General features: G+C 35.4%; 3 protein-coding genes across 10 annotated transcripts; 2 read left to right on the forward strand and 1 right to left on the reverse strand.

Annotated features, from left to right (window-relative positions):
- The first annotated feature begins 201 nt into the window (after positions 1–201).
- On the forward strand, positions 202–10681 carry LOC111003675 (protein phosphatase 1 regulatory subunit 14B). 3 transcript variants are annotated; one of them, XM_045629636.1, is made up of 6 exons: positions 202–243; positions 5704–5883; positions 6283–6414; positions 6961–7053; positions 8164–8205; positions 9010–10681. In XM_045629636.1, exons 1-6 carry the CDS (start codon positions 217–219, stop codon positions 9049–9051), a joined length of 516 nt encoding a protein of 171 aa, XP_045485592.1. In that variant the 5' UTR covers positions 202–216; the 3' UTR covers positions 9052–10681. The 3 variants fall into 3 exon arrangements, with proteins under 3 accessions (XP_045485592.1, XP_045485593.1, XP_022130000.1); XM_045629637.1 differs by lacking the exon at positions 202–243 and adding an exon at positions 2704–2868; XM_022274308.2 differs by lacking the exon at positions 202–243 and adding an exon at positions 2705–2941.
- A 148-nt stretch (positions 10682–10829) lies between these two features.
- On the reverse strand, positions 10830–16298 carry LOC111003679 (serine/threonine-protein kinase grp). 5 transcript variants are annotated; one of them, XM_022274325.2, is made up of 6 exons: positions 16178–16270; positions 15955–16079; positions 15708–15879; positions 14480–15024; positions 13680–13883; positions 10830–11851 (listed from the first exon to the last, which is right to left on the reverse strand). In XM_022274325.2, exons 3-6 carry the CDS (start codon positions 15776–15778, stop codon positions 11313–11315), a joined length of 1359 nt encoding a protein of 452 aa, XP_022130017.2. In that variant the 5' UTR covers positions 15779–15879; positions 15955–16079; positions 16178–16270; the 3' UTR covers positions 10830–11312. The 5 variants fall into 5 exon arrangements, with proteins under 5 accessions (XP_022130017.2, XP_022130018.2, XP_022130016.2 ...); XM_022274326.2 differs by lacking the exon at positions 15955–16079 and having other exon boundaries at positions 15708–15867; positions 16178–16298; XM_022274324.2 differs by lacking the exon at positions 15955–16079 and having other exon boundaries at positions 16178–16290.
- A 1309-nt stretch (positions 16299–17607) lies between these two features.
- Positions 17608–19549, forward strand: LOC111003698 (myosin-2 essential light chain). Of its 2 annotated transcripts, XM_022274355.2 has the most exons (4): positions 17608–17759; positions 17828–17855; positions 18381–18562; positions 19003–19549. In XM_022274355.2, the coding sequence occupies exons 1-4, from the start codon at positions 17757–17759 to the stop codon at positions 19231–19233; spliced, it is 444 nt and encodes a 147-aa protein (XP_022130047.1). In that variant the 5' UTR covers positions 17608–17756; the 3' UTR covers positions 19234–19549. The 2 variants fall into 2 exon arrangements, with proteins under 2 accessions (XP_022130047.1, XP_022130046.2); XM_022274354.2 differs by lacking the exons at positions 17608–17759; positions 17828–17855 and adding an exon at positions 17917–18300.
- The last annotated feature ends 317 nt before the right edge of the window (positions 19550–19866 follow it).

Raw genomic sequence — 19866 nt, forward strand, 5'->3', positions numbered from 1 at the left:
GCTTGTATATATTAGGAACATTTTATATCAGGCATTCTTGAGACATTGGTAGACAAATGATTAAAAAATTGTATTATCGCAGCAATTGACACGTGTAGCTATCAAGAAATCGTCGCGCAGCCCGGGCAGTGTAGAGCAATCTCTCCGAGGCCGGGCGGCGCGGTTGTTGGGCGGGCGGCGGCAGTGTAGAGGCGGGCGCGGCCACAGTAGCCGCACATGTCGCTCTTCTTCAAGTTTCGAACCGTGAGTACAGCTGACGCTATAATAATAAGACTGCTTGGTGTTTTAAAAAAAACAAGCGTACTTACGATGAAAAAGAGATCAAACCAACATTATAGTATTTAATTATTTAACTAGATGGCTGTGTCCGGCGCTACCGCTAACAAAGGCCGACCATTTACCCCGATTATAAAATAAATTAGTTGGTTGGTGTTGATGATAATTAATAGTTAAATATGCCTGGGGAAGATGATCACGTACATCACAAGAGATCGCACGCTGTGGTAAGCGATATGCGATATTATATTTCAAAATCACATGATACATAATCATCAATCCAGAGATATTTTATATATATGTAGTATCTATCAACTCTGCTGTTACGTTATAAATGTGCTGATTAACTTTGATTAATTTAATATCAACGTTACTACTAATGAAGTGAACATTTAAGTCAATGCTTTGATGTATCTTAGAACTGTGCATGGCTCATTTTAAACTATTATTATTTGTTTAATATTTTATATATTTTTCTCTCGCATCAAAGAATAAATCGGAGTGCAAGGACCCCCTACTCGTTACGATCCTGACATACCTCTTTTGTTTCGTTTACTCTCATAATATTACCGTACTCGCTCGTCAGTTAGGAAGGCTTTTGACCTGTTCTTTTACAAGAACACCCTGGAGGCTAGACCTCATCCTGGGACGTGCGAGCAGGCCAGACAATCCACACTCACCTTGTTAGTCGTGTGAATAGAGATGATAGAAATTAAAAAAAAAGTTATCTTAAAGAAAAATTTGTGGCTGAGCAAAAGTCAAAGGCGGCTGGAGGAATTCTAGAAAATAAATAATATATATTTTATTAATGCTTTGCACTCGGAGGAAGGTTTTCATGGAAAGTTAAATTAGATATAAAAGATATTAAAAAAAAACATTTTACAAACAAGTAGTTTTATATAGTAGGTTACTTACTTAGGTACTTACTTAGGCAAACAGAGAGAGGTTAGCATAGCAAAATCCTTCAAATGATGATTACCTACTTAAAAGTTAGGTTAACTAAAAATTCATACAAAAGTTATAATAGTAACACACATGATAAAAAAACCCGCACCTGTAAATATTTAAAGAATTTAATGTGATAATATCTACAAATGTCAATTAATTAATTAATAAAAAATATATAAGTTGTTACTTAAATAAGCTCAGGATTTTTCAAAGTATTATGAAGCGTCGATAAAATATGACAGCGCTCAATCGGCTGGGTCGTATTTCAACGTTTTGAATACAAGACTACGACTCCCTATGGTCAATACACGTTATAGGATAAGGCTGTTATTTTATGAAGGTTAATGCGGATACTTAAGTATTTTGCAAGCTCGGTATAATCGCCACTGGGATTATTACGCGAGCTTAGAATGTAAAAACGAAAGACGAACTGATGGCGTTTCGCTCAGTTGTAATTGTTTAACAGAGTCTCTAGTCCAATGGCAGATTAGATGCACGATTCGTCGTTTCAGTGTTTAAATACTTTATAAGTCTCGTCATAAATTGTAATGTTAATTTATTTACTTTTCTTTTATAACCTTTATTAATAATTTAGCAACTTTATTGAACACGAAAATTAAATTATGAAAATGAAAATACTTCATTTGCATCAGTAGGCTAGTTTTGTCTGACACACGTCGTTAATTTATTGATCGTAATTATATACTATAATATGTCTCATAAGCAGGCCATTGCCAAAAAAGGGCACACATAGGGATATCTATAATAAATGAGATGATAAAAATATAAATGGACTTGAATGTAAAGTATCTGAAATAAAAGGTTTTTACTATTATTATTATACCATATAGTATATATCTTATAAAATTATACAGGACACCCTAATCCAACAAGCATTTTAAAGAATTTTAACTGAGCCCTTTTCAGTTAGTTTAAATATGTTTAAAAAGGCCTTTTCAAATTTGATCACACGGCTTATTTTTCTTACCTAGATACACTAAACATATTCAAAAACATTAAAAGCCTGATTTCCTTAAAATAAGTTTAGCCACATTGGTTAAGGTAATGATTGGTAATTGACAAGAGAGTGATATATCCTTATAAGGACAAAACAATACAAAACATTAGGTATGAGAGGTCAACAATCGCATCGAACACTTGTGAATTTAGACAAACATGCTGGGAAGGTGATTTTAGATGAAGACACAAGTCTAATCACTGGAAACATATACAAAAAGAATTTGCCCTATCTTATATCGATGTATCATATGTCATGCAACAGAGGTTTTTTAAAAAAAAACTAGTTTTTTATTGTTGAATATTTTGTTTGAGCGCGTTCTATGAGGTTCGAGGGGTGTGCGGGCTTGCCTATTCGCGGTTGACGCAAGTGAGTCGCGATTCGTGCCTTGTGACCGACGTCTGTGAGTGATCCACGCTCATAGCATTCATGTTCATTACCTGCTCACACTTCACAGTTCGCCACTCGGCACTCGCCAGTCGCCAGTAACGACTCACGAGAGCTCGTGTCATCACGTCTCGTGCAATCAGTGGTTCTCTATAGCTCGTTTGCGTTGCGACGGCTTTGTTGTGTGAGCTGTGTTTACGGGTAGTGCAAACATTGCGAAGGAGTGACTTTATTAGCAAGTAAGCGTAGTGAACTAAGGAGCCCGGGCTGGCGAGTGGGCGCAGCCTCCCGGGAGCAACGACCGCGGGTTCGGTACGCCACTGCTTATTTATTTATTATAAATGCTATGCTTGAAAAGATATTTGCGTAGGAAATAACCTTTATTAATATAATTTAATACACGGCCCTTCCGCCCTGCTTTTTTCCAAATTCTTTTAATAGTAAGGGCTATTTTAGTTCCAAACAACTATCAAATTTCAGTTTTACGCAATATTCGAAAAATAGCAACCAATGACATCATCTAATACGTATAGTTATTTGGTCTAATCCATCCCAGTTTTAAGTTCAGTGTGTAATCAATTTCGAAACAAAGATGAAATCGCCTACGATACTTAATATAATAATTAAGTATCGTTGAAGGTCTGAAAACCCCATAGCATTGTGTTATCTTTGACTCCGAGGTCATGAACTTCTGATGATCGTAACGCGGGGTTAATTATTTTATTCCGTAAATATTTTTAGTCTTAATTTATTTTGATTTCCGTAAACACACAAGCATACCACTAATTTAATGTAATAAAAAATGGGAATTATTTTTTATTACATTTACAAACGCACAAATCTTCAAAAATATTTTTTGGTTTCCCACAGACTACAGTACATTGTAGATTTAGAAAATAGTTTGAGGCAACAAAAGACGCGACGCGGTAAATACGTGAGTGGGAAAAGGCAATTAGCGGAAAAGGCCGCTGCTCCCATCATCACCTCTCAACCGTCACTCGTCACGACTACTATTTGATCACGATTAGAAAACAAACAAGCTACCACATTACACGTATTTTCTTTACGTTAGATCAACAGACATATTTTATTCATAATCTAATTTTAACACATTTATTAACTTCTACACATTTTGCCACATCGTGTCACGTGGTTTGATAGACGTTACGTCGTTCCAATAAGGAATGTCGTAGAGGCGAGCTATAATCGGCTTATCCGGTATATAAATATAGGTCACGCAGCGTTCTGTTAGCTATTCCCTGGGTGCTGATTTCCGTGGCTCAATAAGATTAAGGAGCTTGAAGGTCGGGGGTGTTTTCGCCGCTGTGCGTCACGATTCTTATTAAATTGTCACCTCTTACATAGATTATCTTCTGCAGTGTCGGGTGTTCAGCACCGAGCGGCCCCTATACTGACTCACACGTAGCCATGGGTCAGTCACCTTTGTTGTTCGATACGCAACTCAGCCTCCTTTAAGATGTAATTTATTAATAAATAACTAAATCATAGCTCTATACAGTCCGCGCGAATTCATAAATATTAATAGAAATATTAAAATCGGAAGATTTTTTTTACGTAAACTGTAGAATTATAAAAGGTCAACGGTTGCTGTTTCGATCTCTCAAGGTACTCGGAGAAGCAAGTAAACAATTCTTCAAACTTTGTCTAAAATAACACCCAAATGTTTGTTTGCTCATGTAGAGTTAACACGTTATTCCTAGTTATGAGTCAACTAGTCGAGGGCCGTCACGCGATGCTAGTTTTCAACAGGAACGTAGTATCTTAGGTGTTTGAACATTTGCTACTTCTAATTAATTTGCTATATTTGTTTTAATATAAGTGTTGTTTGATGATTTGCTTTTTTAAAAGAGTACCGAGAGTTTTTTACGCCGTATTTTTCTCTCGGTCTACACCCTCTGTCTTCTTTGCCGATGAGTAACGAGATAACGACGTGGAATAAGTGATACCTATCTTATGTTCCATAATAAATGTTTTTTCTTTATTATTATTATGTTATACGCATATATTTCCAGCTAAAGTCCTTATAGAGTATCGACGATGGATTAAGATGATGCTATATCTCGTCTACTGATTATATGTAATGTAATAGAAAATAAATATCTGTATAATGACATTCTTATCAATTATCAACAACTATAGAGTGACTGAGCACGTTGATAAAATGATAAAAGTCGCACGATTGTGATAGGTATGTCAAGACAAGTACAATGTGAAACAGCCTAGCGGCCCCCTTCTAAGTGAAGAAATATATCTATGTATAATGCAAACAAAACACGCATATACACAAGATGCATTATTTAAATCCCATCTTTATAGTGTTAACAATAATTATTATTAAAGAAATAATCTTTTATGCCTTACTTATCATAAGAACATATTAATTGTTGTACTTTAAGTACGTGAGCAGTATGCGAGGAGAGAAACGATCGCCGTTTATCATCGGTGTGCCGCAAACGCAGTACTTCCTCCCTCGGTAGACACCCGTGACCTCTCTTCGTTCCACTTGAAAGACTTTCTTGCTACTAATGTATTTTTTTATATACTCTAGGCTACGCATAGCTGAAGGTTGGTTAAACCGTGATTGGACGATTCCCGCGCGCATAACCAGTAATTAATAAATATGAATCTCGCGTTAATAACCTGTTATGATGTTATCATACATATTTCACCTTTTTAACAGACGCAGACGGGTATTGACTATGCATAATGCTATCACCCTTCCCTCCCTCCACCCCAAAGTCTAGACTGCCGCCACTTCGAAAGCCAACCTAGAGTTAGCTAAGTACGAAATAAATTTACACCACATTTTCGCTGTTACTTGGATATTCTCTCATATATTGTTTAATGTTTGGTATTGGCATCAATAAAAAATAGTTATGTCATTCTATTTATTCATAATTTTCAGAGAAAAAATTAAAATAGTCTATGCCTAACATACATATCGAGGGTTCAATGACCTTTCATTCCCTTCTGTGACTTTGATTTATTAGAAGGAAAGGTGATGACCATTAAGTAAAATATGTGCCTATCTAGCGTTCGCTCTCATATTCTAGGGGCGCAGCGGCGGGGCAGGAGGCGGCATGGAGTGTGGCGTTGCGGGGGCCTTTCCGGCCCGGACCCCACATGGGGCTCATCCAGCACCCCGAGGACACGCCCCTCATGGGGCGCTCTCACCCACCGAACGCTCGCCCGCCAAGGCGGGACTACATGTTAATTTCAGTGATAAAGGCGAGGTAAGTATTTCACCACGTTGAGGATTTTTATAAGAACTAGTCGCCTGGTTGAAATGATAGAAACTTACAGCTAAAAGAATAATCGTAGCAGTTAAAATTAATTTTAATATCTTAGGTATAAACAGTAAATTACATTTATTACGTATTACATAGTACATTCTATGGGTACATTGCACACCTAGATTAACTTTCTTTCCGTACCTGACACTAGCATCGGTATCTTTTTGGGTCAAAGGCATAATGTTTTGATTTCCTCACGATGTTTTCCTTCACCGTACGAGCGAATGCACACTTGTACGTGTAATTAAGCACATAGGCAAATTATTATCTGGTCATACAAACTTCATGGCATTTTGTGGTTGGATTTTACCTGGAGTAACATAATTTATGTTACCATAGGTGAAGGAGCGTCGCGAGAAGTTTCTTACGGCGAAATATGGCAGCCACCAGATGGCTCTGATCCGCAAACGACTCGCCGTCGAAATGTGGCTCTACGACGAGCTGCAGAAACTGTATGAGGCACCTGCGCCGGTCAGTATATCATAACAATATCTATAATATAACTGAACTCAGTTATATTATAGATATTATATATATTATAGACGAGCTGCAGAACTCAGTTATATTAATATCTGCTAATTGAGATCGCATATTGTTTGAAATGGCAGTCTTGTTTATTTAAATATTTTTCATTCAATATACCTTCTGCCACCATTGTTTGAGTACATACATATTAATATAGTATCTCCAATACGAAAGACACACTAGAGATCTTTATATTATTTTGAGTTGATTTTTAATCAGTGCACTTCAGAATCAGACCAAAAAATCAGAACAAATGTCTTTATAGCAATTTTTCAAGTATTAAAGCTATGTGAAAAGTTATACATTTAGTACAGTAGTAGTAGAGCAAGACCTCCTGGTAGTCTTGCGAACGGATTGCGTAGTTTTGCTCTTTCGCGAATTTTGTAAACGTTTTTGACATTCATAAGCATGCCTTAAGTCGCATCTAAACTGAATAAATAAATTTTGATTGATTGATTAATTCCGAACTTTTTAAAGTTACCATATTTACAGAGTGACAGCGGCGCGGCGTCTCAAGAAGTCGACGTAGATATTGATGAGTTACTGGATATGGACAGCGACGAACAACGTTGGAGACATCTCACGGTAAGAGTGGGTTTTAAGTTCTAAGACTAACTTCTTAAAATTTAGAAGGATAGAGTGGCGGAGAGTTTATTTCCAGTTCTTCTCTCCCGTTCTACGCCCTTGATTTGAGAACTGGCAGTAAATGTAAAATTAGAATCATTTAATTTAACGTATATTTCTTTATTGATATGATATGAATAAATGATTTTTTTGTTTGTTTGTTCAGAGGCTAACCCTAAATTTTCAAATAAGTATTGATGCTATATCAGATATTAGAAGGCATTACAAAATATTCAAGCAAGGTCTTACAATAAGAAATAGTATTAAAATACCAACTTTGAAATTATCTTTAATTTGATTGATTTTTATATTGATATGACATATTTTTTTATCTTATCTATCACATATTTTCATGCGCCAATAGGGGGAATATCCCAATTTTTACATATTGTAACGGTATGGAATTACTTTTATTGAACACTAATATAGTGTCCATTTAAGGTTTGTTTCACAATGTCCGGATAAGTTCCAAATAAGCTATTTATTACTTATTGGTAGGATAAATAGTATTTTTGCGTTTCACGACTGTCAGATAGCACTATTCGTCATGAAATGCGAAGTATCTTATGAGGAACTTTTATCTTTCGAATAATTTGTGTTACATAGCTATTTGGTACTTTATCCATACATTGTGAAACAGGCCCTTAGTGTTTTTTTAAGTTGCGTAGGTAATGTATGGAACAAATTCAAATTCAAAAATAATTTATTCATGTAGGTAACATAATGTACACTTATGAACGTCAAAAAAAAATACATTAAAAGCTTCTAATTTTACATTTACTGCCGGTTCTCATTTTAACATCATCTCTGTTTAACATAACAAAACATTAGTTATCACAATTTTGTCATAACGTGGCTTCGTCAAGGTCTTCTGAATATAGAGTTCATTGATATAAATGTTTTTATCGTACTATGAGTCGAATAAGCAATAGCTATTAGCTGGCAATCGACAATAAGTAATTTATCGATTTTTAACCTGTAAAACTAATCCTTATTTTTCAAAACTGCACTGTACTAAGGCGATTTTTTTACTGATTTTTCTGTAATATATTTTCTATTCTTTTGTTCCAGGTGCTGTTGGCTGATGCGAAAAAACCTCAGAAAGATGTACATGTAAGTTTAATCCAATAGTTTTTGGGTAATAATCAGAAACGAGGTCAAGATGATTTGTCATAATTTGCGTTTTTCTAAAAGCTGAAACCGGTATACCGGACTATATATAGTGGACCTTCCCAAAAGCTTGGAATGTTTCTACTATTTTTGAAACAATAAATGTTTAAAGAAAAGTGATAACGACGAGACTAACAAAGACGACCTGCGTAGAATGTAATTCGAGTCTCAGTTAACAAATTAGGAAATGTCAATAGGACAATAGGCAGTTTCTTTATATTATCCACCGCAAAGAATGTATAATGATTTTATAACATGAAACCGGAAAGAATTAAATTTGCCTACTAGGGCATGCACTAGTTACAAGTATATTAATCCCTTTGGCTCCAACTGCATCACAGTTCAGGCATGTTTATTATATAAGTTTAAATAGACTTTATTTAACATTCAAAGACTACATTTCCACATACAAAAAGTTGTTACCTGAACGCAGCGGTGTAGCTATCTTGGGTGGCACCCGGTGCGGAAGTTGGTGGTATTACCCGATCGAAGTAAAAATTTGATGGGGAATCCCCCACGACAGCGTCAGGCTATTTTGCGGGAATTCCCGAATTGTAGTGTAGACTGTAGTGTATGTTTGTACATAGTTCTTAAAGTTGAGAGAAAGAGGTAGGTGTCACCCGATGCGGCCCGCTGCTGCCGCCTTTTGCTACGCCACTGCCTGAACGACTTTTACACAAAAGTAAAAAGTATTAGATGCAATTCGTACTCGATTTTAAGTAATAGTTGCATGTTTGCTTGTTTCAGAGATTTATAAACGATCTTTTAGAAAAAGCAAAGACGTTGTAAATATCGAGAAACCCGGTACTGCCAGGCGACCCACAGCTGTATACCAACTTGGATAGCAATGGAGCTATCTGTACTAGGCTTTATAGCTGGACTGATTTATCGTTACTTTGAATTCTCATTGATTGTATGGTGCATTTCGAGATACGTTTAATCGGACTTGCGTTAAAGCCTTGAGGTTCACATACTACTTTGGACCGTCGGGGTCGCTGTAAATATAAGTAAGCTCAATATATTCCATGCCACGTGTTGTGCAGTGCTTCCAGATTCAGACATTTTAAAAATATTTTAACAGTCCTATAATATAAAACCAAAAGCCAAACGAATTAAGTTTGAGTAAGTATGAGAATTTAATAAAATGTATTCTAACAGAACATTTTTTGGTCTGGAAGTACTGTGTGGGAGCATACCTACTGCCTTTATGGCGCGGTAGTGTGAGAAAACGAAATTCCTGCTCACACGGGCGCATTACTCGATTCTTAGCTAAATTTAGTTGTACTCATTAGTATTAAATATTGAGAATGTTATATTAAAACAGTTCCGACTGCCGTTTTCACATAATTTACATCAAGTTTATGCGCACTTCAAAACGAAAATACAATGTAAAACATATCAGCAAAATCAGAGTCAAAGTTACTCTATAAAAGATATTGGAAATGTTTTAATCACTCTTAATTTTATATATGTATATTAAAGTTATTATTTAATATTTAAATAATATTTTATGGACGAGATGGAGAGCAAGCACTATAATAATAAAAATCGGTCAACTGACTAATTTATTCAATTAAATCGGTAGATTTTTTTCCCGTTCTAACTGTATTAAAATGTTTTTAATACTTAATACCGTTTTTCTGTATTCAGCATATATGTACGTTTGGTCATAGTCACACGGTTTGATTAACCATCTACCTAATATAATTAACCGTACATTTTGTAAGCTTATTTTATTAATGATCAATATAATATAAATGTAGACAAGTAGTTTTTCATATGCCTGATGGTAGATACTTTGGACATCACGTTCCTAACATTATGTTTAAATTGCATGCCTCTAGATGGCGCTTGACTAACAACCAATAATTGCCCTTGAAGCTTGAACTTTAAATGGTGCGTTTTAAACAGCTCAATCCAGTGTTTATGTCGTTGCTTGTTCGCATATTATATAAGCTATTTATTTTGCAAGCGCTGAGCGTTAAAGTATGTAATTTATTGCTTTAATCAAGTAAATTGAAATTGGTAATTGCAAAAATAAATGTCACAAATGAATGTGCTTAATTTGAATTAGTGGACTTTAGATTTACTTAAACTATTATTGTGGCCACGGTTCAAGTGTAGCGTAGTCTGGTGGTGAAGTAGGAAAGAGCTCAAGCAGATGGACGGCAGATAAAAATACTGCATAAATTGGTAACAGCTTAAGTAATAGCAACATACTTACTGTCAGTACTAACTACAGTAACTTTTTTGGAAACAATTTATAAGCTGGTGATAAACTTCTAAATCCTGCGTTCTATAAGTTTTTTAAGCAGTCCATGTGATTCGAGCCCTTAGGTAGTAGGAATATTAATAATTTTAGGTAGTAATAAGTGTCAAGTGATGATACATTTTGTAATAAATCAGTCGATACAAATTATCTTTTATTTTGATTTCTCAAAACTCCTGTGTTCTCTCGACAATGGATTACTTCTATAATAATTTATTCATAATAAAAATCAATTTAAAAAAAATACGAAAATGAACTTGTTATTTTACTTTTGAACGATAAAATTCAAACCACCCAAAACTGCTGACATTTTATTCAACATCATTTTAATTACAAAACTGTTAGAAAAATATTACTTAAAAAATACATGCATATCTACTATCCACTTTATCAGATTTGCACTATAATCTCACACAAATAGGTACATAAAAAAATATTACTTGGTCCGTGCATTTTGTTATTCCAAAGATTGGTTTTCAAAGGTAAAATCTTACATATCATTCTTTTACAATAGACAGATTAAATATAAAGCCATTTTAACACATGCATACTATTTATCACATATAAGGCAGTAATGGCTTTATATGTGAAATATTACAATACTTATATTACATGACAATGTTGACATTTGCACCAAGGTTTAACAGAACAATGAACATCGAATGTGCACAACAATATCACCTTCTTAAAAACACTCAATTCAAATAAGGCTGTTTATTTTAAATTAAATTATCAACAACTAACACTATAACGCCACATGCTCATCTTATGATATGCGTTCTTAGGCGGTGTCCATGCGGCATGTTTCTGTAGTGACTGGGGTAAGTGGTGCTAGTAAGTCCCGTTGCGGCGGTGCAGGCGCAGCTAGCGGTCGTAATGCCTCGCTCAACTCGCGAAACCTGCGCTTAAAAGCAAGACCACACCCGCGGGCACGGCGAAACTCAATCATAACGCAACCACCGGCGGCAGGCGTTTCCCGCACACGTACTGCCCATGCTCTCATGCGTACTTCACCGCATTCAACGGCCATGACGCGTGGATGTAAGTAGCGGTATGTGTGACCGCGGGTGGTCAGCTGTTCAGCCAGCGCAGGTAGAGCCTCGCGTTCTGCGCAGCGCAGGAATAAGCGTGTGAGACGTGGCGCCAGGCGCTGTAGCGGAGCGCCTGCCTCGGCTAGCAAATCATCGCTATGCGCCGGTTGCGAGTGGCAAAGAAGCTCGTCCATGTCGCGTGCGCTCAGCTCAGATTCGCTGCCACCAGCCACGCCGCACGGCTGCGAGCTCCAGGGACGGCCGCCAGCTGAGCCCGCGTCTACCTCGTCTGTTCAGTAAGAGATAAAACGTGTTAAAAGAAGTCCATCAGAATACTTCTAAAACAAATGATACATAATTGCAATATACATTGAAAATTCATAAATTGAACTGCAAATTAATAAATAATATTTAAACGTTGTTTAAATGTTTAAACGAGAATTTACAAGAATTAAATTATGTAGTATAATTTAATAATTTGCCAACGGAAGTGGATCTAGCTAACATTGAACAAAACAACATTAGCAATTAACATCTGGAATTTTACATAGAATTGTATGTACACACATACAATTCTATGTAATGTGTATATGTAGTTGAATGCAGATTCAATTATACTTGTATACTTATTATACTTGACATAAAAAAGGTTTATATACAAATCTAAATATACATTAAATATAGCTGAAACGTATATATTATAATAAAAAAAAACATATGTAAAATTCACATCTGGTAGAAGTGAAACCTTCAAAAACAAAGCTTTTATAATTAATCATATATAAATTGTCACTATCTAAATATATTAAACTTTTCTTTAAAAACAGTATATTTTAATTTATAAGTTTAATATAAATCTTTAAAAACTAAAACGACGAAAGATTGAAATTCGATAAAATGAAAAAGCGGCAGTAAAAAGAGGCTGTATAATGCCTCGTATCTCATTTTCTCCCACATTAAATCTTATGAATTTATGTTTCTGTCTCTTTTTACGTTGCATACGGTGTGAAATCACAACGATTCTGAAGAAGTTTCTCTATCTATCTCATTTTCTCTCACATTAAATCTTATAAATTTATGTTTCTGTCTTTTTCCGTCTCGTTTTACCGTCGCTTTTTCCGTTGGCGTTTTGCATCCGGTTTGAAATGACAACGATTCTAAAGAAGTTTTACTAAATATAATTTTAAGATTTCGTATTGGTACTGCATATGATGGTAAGCAGCGAAATCCTAGAAAAATACATGTAATTGGTACATTTTTTTCTTCTTCAAGTGGCATCGAGTTGTAAGTGCTGGCGCGGTGCTTTGGTAATCTAGCTTTATGAACACAGCACGTCATGAGCTAAATAACCAAAGCGCCGAACCGAGCTGGTGGCTTTCGGCTGGTCACTTGTTGCTTGCTGCAGTTCTGGTGATGGCGATCAGCACCTGGCTGAGGCACGAGGCATCTCTGAGGTCGGATTCACTCAGAGTCACCTAGTACCTGACCGGGGGTAGCGCGGCTAAATGCTTTAGTCTGTGCAGAAAGAGAAACAAAATAACATAACCCTTAATAATATACTATTCCTTTTTTTTCTCACTAAATACCGTCAACTGTAATGACATAATAGTGTTACCAATGTAACAAAATAAGGTAATTTAAACACTGCAGTGATCGAAAACTACACAGGCTTTCTTTCCACAACATACCATAAGCTCTGGTATAACATGGGACACTTTAATATTTCCGAATTTTTTGTTTGTTTATTTATTAATACTTTATTACCTTATTCTACATACACATAACAAAAATAAAAATGGACAGGTTAGAAAAGTTATATTCCTATATATAAGCCTTATCACTTAAATTTTCTTCCAGGCAACCCTAATGTGAAACAAAGAAAAAGAAACACCAACAGATAGAGTACAATAAAAAAACAAAAAAATAACACGTTACAAATAAACGTAACAAGAATGTTTTTGTATAATAGGTAAGTAGTATGGTAAGACATAGAAGTAATGTTTAAAAAATTATATCATCTGTATATACTTTTTAGGTATTATGATTGTTTGCAAATATAAGTATCAACTGGTAGCTTGGACAATGGTCAAAAAGAAGTATTAATTGTTAAAGCTCACCAGAATCTCGAAGCCATCGGTGTGCAGAAAGCGCATCTAGAGATGGTCGACGAGTAGGATCGGGTCGCAGCGCGCGACGGAGTAAGTCCAAAGCAGGTAGTGAAACCTTGCACCAGGGACCGCTAGGTGCAGTGCCGCCAGTGCACCATGCACACCAAGCTGTGTAGCGAGCGTCCGATTCGTCAGCCCTCTCCCAAGCTAATTCTGTAATATATAATGCAGTATATAGCATATAACGTTAAGCATCAATATATTTATTTAATACAGAAATACATACATTAATTTAAATTAAAAAAATGTTACCCTGTCAGCAGATTTTATTTTTAACAAGATCTGATAACCTGTAAATTTTTACTAGTCTTTAAACAGCGGCAAATAAAAAATAAGAAACAAGACTTTGGCCTATAAATTAGATAGATAATATAGCTATAGATATATAAAAGACAAACAGCCATAGTATGATACATGAAACTAACTGAACTGAAACTGCATATAGTTTAATGTTTTAATTGTAGTTTGTCAAAATATTAAATTTAATTATTAATTAAGTCCATGCATAAAAATAAATTATATATTTACAACAGAACAGAAACAGAAGAAATATAAAACAAACAGAACAACGACTTCATCCTTGTGAACAAGACATCCTCTGACACCACGTCGAGTGACAGCGACTCGTAACTTCGGTACCGTAACTTTAGGGAATAAAAACGCCTACAGCTAGGATACCAAAGAAACGAGAGGCAGCTGGTGAGGCCTAGAATACAGAAGAAAATAGGTAAGCATAGGGCGACAATTACCTCCGGCAAGCATGGCTAACAGCACCAGTGCAGCAGCCCATAGATCAGCAGGCTGTGCCCGATAAGGCCGGGTCGGTGCTGTTAAGACTTCTGGCGCAGCATATGGCGGGGTACCACACACACGAGACAGTAGGCGCTCACGGCCGCCCTGACGAAACAACGTGGCCATGCCAAAATCCGATATCTTCAGGGTGTTGTGGTGGTCCAGCAATAAGTTCTCTGGTTTAATGTCGCGATGAGCCACGCCGCGCGAATGTAAGTAGCGCAGGCCGTCCAGCAATTGGCGCCAGTACCGACGTGCTGCCGCTTCACCAGTACCAGCGTCGGGTTCAATACGGTCGAATAGCTCGCCGCCCTGCGCATACTCCAGGAAGAGATAGTGGACGTCACCGTGCTGCCGCGCGCCCAGACAGCGTAACACGTGCGGATGACGTAAGGCGCGATGTAGACCGGCTTCACGAGCTCCAGCTCCTTGTTCTGCGCCACCGCGGACCGCCTTCAAAGCCACGCTCGCGTTCGTACGAGCGTGCACCAAGAGGCGTACCCTAAAAGCAAATATAGTAAAGATCCATCCTAGTTAATTAATTTGAAATAAGATATTAAAAAAATCCACACATTTTCATGAGGCAATTGAACTATTACATCAGATATTGTTTTTTATACTTAAACATACAAATTGGTATTATTCACTCTCTAACATTCTATGTAGTTCTAATGGAGTTTTATGCAAACGTATACCTACAAATTGTCAAGAAATTATTAAAGATATGTTCTTCACAGGTGCAGGCATTTTATTTCACTGAAGACTACTTACACAAAACAGAAAGATTAACACATAAATAAAGAATTTCATTGTCATTAGCAGCTATTTATTATAACTTAAATATTGTTTTGCATGACTGACCTAAAACTAATTTGGTAACAGGTATGCAGTTCATAATATATTTTCCATAATAAACATTGTGTTCTGTGAAACATGCATAATAGTTATACTCTGAACACAAAATATTGATAAAAACAACACAATCTGTATAATATATGTAATACTAAAAACAAACTGTCATTTCTTTCTTTTAAAATTTTGATGATATACAAAGTTACAAGTAAAACACAAACATCCTATTATTATTATAAATAAATAAAATGTACCACTATAACCCATTAATACCTTTCTGGGGTAATAATCTGTAAGACAAAACTGTAATGAAAATGAACAAATTATACATACTCGCCATAGGCGCCCTCGCCCAGCACCTGTGCCACAAGCCAACCTTCCACAAACTCTCCGCCGGAGCTCATGACACCGCTCTCAGCTGAGCGGCCGCCGCCACACAGCCACAATACAGGGCCCCGGCGGATTATACCGTCGACCACGCCGACGACTTTCTCTATTAGAGTATCTATTACATTAAATACCTTCTTAAAATAGGAAAGATTATGAATAAATAGTTATCCTTGAGAGGCTTTTACTGTACCTCAAGTAAAGCAAGCAAATGTTTAAAACTAAATGGCGGAAGGCACGTGGAGTTTAGCGAACAAAGCCTTTGACGAACATCGACATCGCCCTCGTCCTGTCGGCTATCTTGCGTGATACCGTTAACTACGAATTATTACACAATATACAATAATAAACCGCTCAAAATTCGTATACAAGAGGGATCATCAGCAAAACTGTACAACTTTTATTTAAATACTAACCTTTTGAAGTATCTACACCATTTTGCCATTTTTCCTGCTTTCAAGTTTCAACAAATCAGCATTCAGGCGGTGAACTGCAAACAAGTGTGACCATCTGAAAAATACAGAATCTGCCAAATTAGTTCCTTAAGAGTACCAGATTGGCTCACTTAAAAACTAATAATTGCCTTAACTCTTCCATACAAAAATAAATAGGTTAAGGATTTTACTTCATAAGATTTATTTATTTATTTTTAATAGTTGTAGAAAATTTAGGTAGTCTGTCTAGTAAAAGAGATTCATAGTATTTAGAAAAAAAAGTTGAGAAATTTTAGAAATATTGGCAGTACTAAAAGGGCTATACTACAATTTTTATTTAGATACTCTCTTCGGAGGCTAAAACCATACCTATTATATATATTATATTGACATGATCGTAAACTTATCGAATGTGACAGGAGTCCTCATTCATAATGAATGAATGATTTAGTCTAATTAATTATTGTATTATTAAGAGTACTATACTTAGTGTTTTTAAAGTTTACAGAACGTTTTATGGGTGAAAACGAATACAAACCTTTACCTGCACAAACCTATTAAGTTTAGACAGCTTGACCAAAGGTCAAGGTACATCGGACCATATTAGGCATCTCATAGATCATATAATATCTCATCTATAAATGTACTATGGTGAGGAAATACATTTTTAACGAAAACCTTAAAAGAAGGAGTATGACTGATAATAGTAACTATTAAACTGTTCGAAATAGATAATTTTTATTTTAAAATATTTTCTGAGTGGAATATAATGACTTTTTCGATGTTGGTGGAAAGGTAAGGAATGTAAGTAATTTTTTTTCTAGTGCTGTTGACGCTGCTGGAAACAAATTACCAAAATAAAAGAATCCACAGAAAATGGTCACAATGTTACGGATCCCATCAGTGCTGCGCCGCCGCGGCCGTCATTGCCGAGATCGACTTCGTTTAGGATCGGCTTTCATTCGGAATCTCGAGCAAATCACAGTATGCTTCAATTCACGATCAATGGCTGGAAGCGTTCGGAAATGATACAATTTTGCAAACATACTATAAATTATAAAATTATTCGCACAAATAAAATTTATAGTATTAAGACTATCGTAAACTAAGGTATCCGGTAGATTCATTTTTTTAAATTGTAAAATAAAAAGTTTATTTTATTGAATATGTCAGTCTATACTCTATAGTCTATATTCAATCATATCAATATAGGTATTGAATCTAGTTTTATGCATTTTTACAACAGATGGCCTTCTAAATGTCTCTCATCTCAAAAACCTCATAATTTATTGAAATTCATTATAAATATTGTCTACTTTCAAATAGCTGAACACCCGAGATCTTTAATATTTTTGCCTTCTAAAAGCCTTCCATAATCCATGGGTGATTTTAGAATTTTGTATCTATATCTATGGTTACCTTTTGTAGAATTTGAATAGACATTTTGTTAGGTGTTATCTTCGTTGCAGTAAAAAAATATCCATAAAACCCGTCAGGATCAATTGTGATTTGTGAATATTCAAATTATAATCATAAATTGAGTATATCTGAACAACAAATCATGGTAAGTTTCTTTTAAATATATTTTTATACAATTTGTGTATTGATAATTATGCGTTTATTAAATTTTAGGCTGGATATTCAGAAGATCAATTGGCAGGTGAGTGAGTCATCGTAATATAGGAAAATTTCGATATTTGAGTAATTACCGAAAGCAATTTAGAATAAAATGACAAGACAGGGTTACATACATGTTGATACCTTAACTGTTGGTTGCAAACCAGTAAGTTGTTTATACGTAAAATGTAAAAAAAATGTTTATACGTAAAAACGTAAGACTTGGGCGTAATGCGTGTCGCACTGTTGTGGGTTGGCTCATGACTCAATCATGCGTCAATCAACAATCTCAACGAGAGCGTCAAGCAAGCGCCCTACATTCCATATAAGGTTGGTATTTTATACAATATGGACGTCGGAGGCCGACCGCCGTGTGGCGTGTGCAATAACTGCTCAGCCTGCAGCGACTCAGTGCGTTGACAGCTTCTCTCAGTGCAACATGTTTATGTTCAATCCACCCACTAAGCTTAAACTTAATTCAGTTGAAGGTAAATGGTAACTTTCTGGTGAGGAGGGAAACAGTAAGTTCACTGTAAACAGAAGTATTATATTGATGATCACATTGCAGAATTCCAGGAAGCATTTCAGCTGTTTGACTCACGTGGAGATGGCAAGATACATGTTGCACAAATTGGAGATGCTCTAAGGGCTCTGGGCCAAAACCCCACTGAATCTGATGTGAAAAAGTGCACATTACACTTGAAGCCAGATGAAAGGATATCTTTTGAAGTATTCCTACCAATATATCAGGTAAATGCTTTCCTTCAACATAATCAAATGTATGTAGTTGTTGTCCTCACCTTGAAACACAGTGTTGACTGTTTTGGGCTGAGGTCACATTACCAATTTAATTATTTCATGTACTCAGTTATAAGCTATTCAAGTAGTCTTCTTAAAATAATGAGACAGCTGTATGTATTAAATAAAGCACAATATATTTGAATCACATTCAAACTTTGTTAAATTTATAACAATGTTGTCAGCTGAAGCACTTCAAATTTTGAACTTTGCAATATTCATCATATTTTTTATTCACCTGTAAAAGCAATTTTATTGAAGACAAAATCAATTATTAATTATATTAATTGATTTGTAGTACTCATTTAAGCCACAGAATGTTAAATGATATTGTAATAGAATGTCATACATATTATAATATGTTTTTTTATACCATTTTTGATGCTTTGCAGGCAATTTCAAAAGCACGCAGTGGTGATACCGCAAATGATTTCATTGAGGGTCTGCGGCACTTTGATAAGGATGGCAATGGATTCATTTCATCTGCTGAGCTTCGCCACCTACTATCCACATTGGGTGAAAAACTGAGTGATGATGAAGTAGAACAGTTGCTGCAGGGCCAGGAGGATTCGCATGGCAACATCAACTATGAGAACTTTGTACACCTTATCATGCAAGGCTGAGCTCTTAACAAATTCTATAGTATTAATATGGAGTAACTAGTATTTTTAACTGGTCAACCTTACTCCTTACAGATATTTAATTATGGACCAAATTAGTTTTAGTGTTTTTATTAAACTTTAACCATTTCCATTTATTATAATATGATGTTTGACATTTTCGTTGTTTAGCCTCAGCTATAGAACAAAATATTTTTTTTCAGTTAATGGTATTCCAAAATGTACTGCTTTAATTCTAAGTGTATATTGTGTATTGCGATTGTATGTAAAAATGTTGTAAACATAATATAATAAGTAATATTATAATAATATTTTTATTTATCCTTGTTTCTTTTATCTGTTATTATAGTGTCGCAACCAAAATTATATTGAGTGGAATTGAATAATGAAGGAATGTTAGGGAAAGTCATTAGTGAATTACTTTGATGGCAGATTTAATATTTATTTACAAATAATGAATCTAGGCTTTTTGTTAAAGCCAAAGTAGAACATTGAAAGCTTTTTAATTCCTTTAGTTCATTTTGTAAAGTTTTGAGGGTAACAAGATTTTTGTTTAAAGATTGTAAGGCATAATAATAAGTTTTAGTCCAGTTTTGTTACGTCAAAATCTAACTATGCATAAAAGTTTTTCTGATG

Source organism: Pieris rapae, chromosome 9 (genome assembly GCF_905147795.1).
Source record: "Pieris rapae chromosome 9, ilPieRapa1.1, whole genome shotgun sequence".
Lineage (NCBI taxonomy): Eukaryota > Metazoa > Arthropoda > Insecta > Lepidoptera > Pieridae > Pieris > Pieris rapae.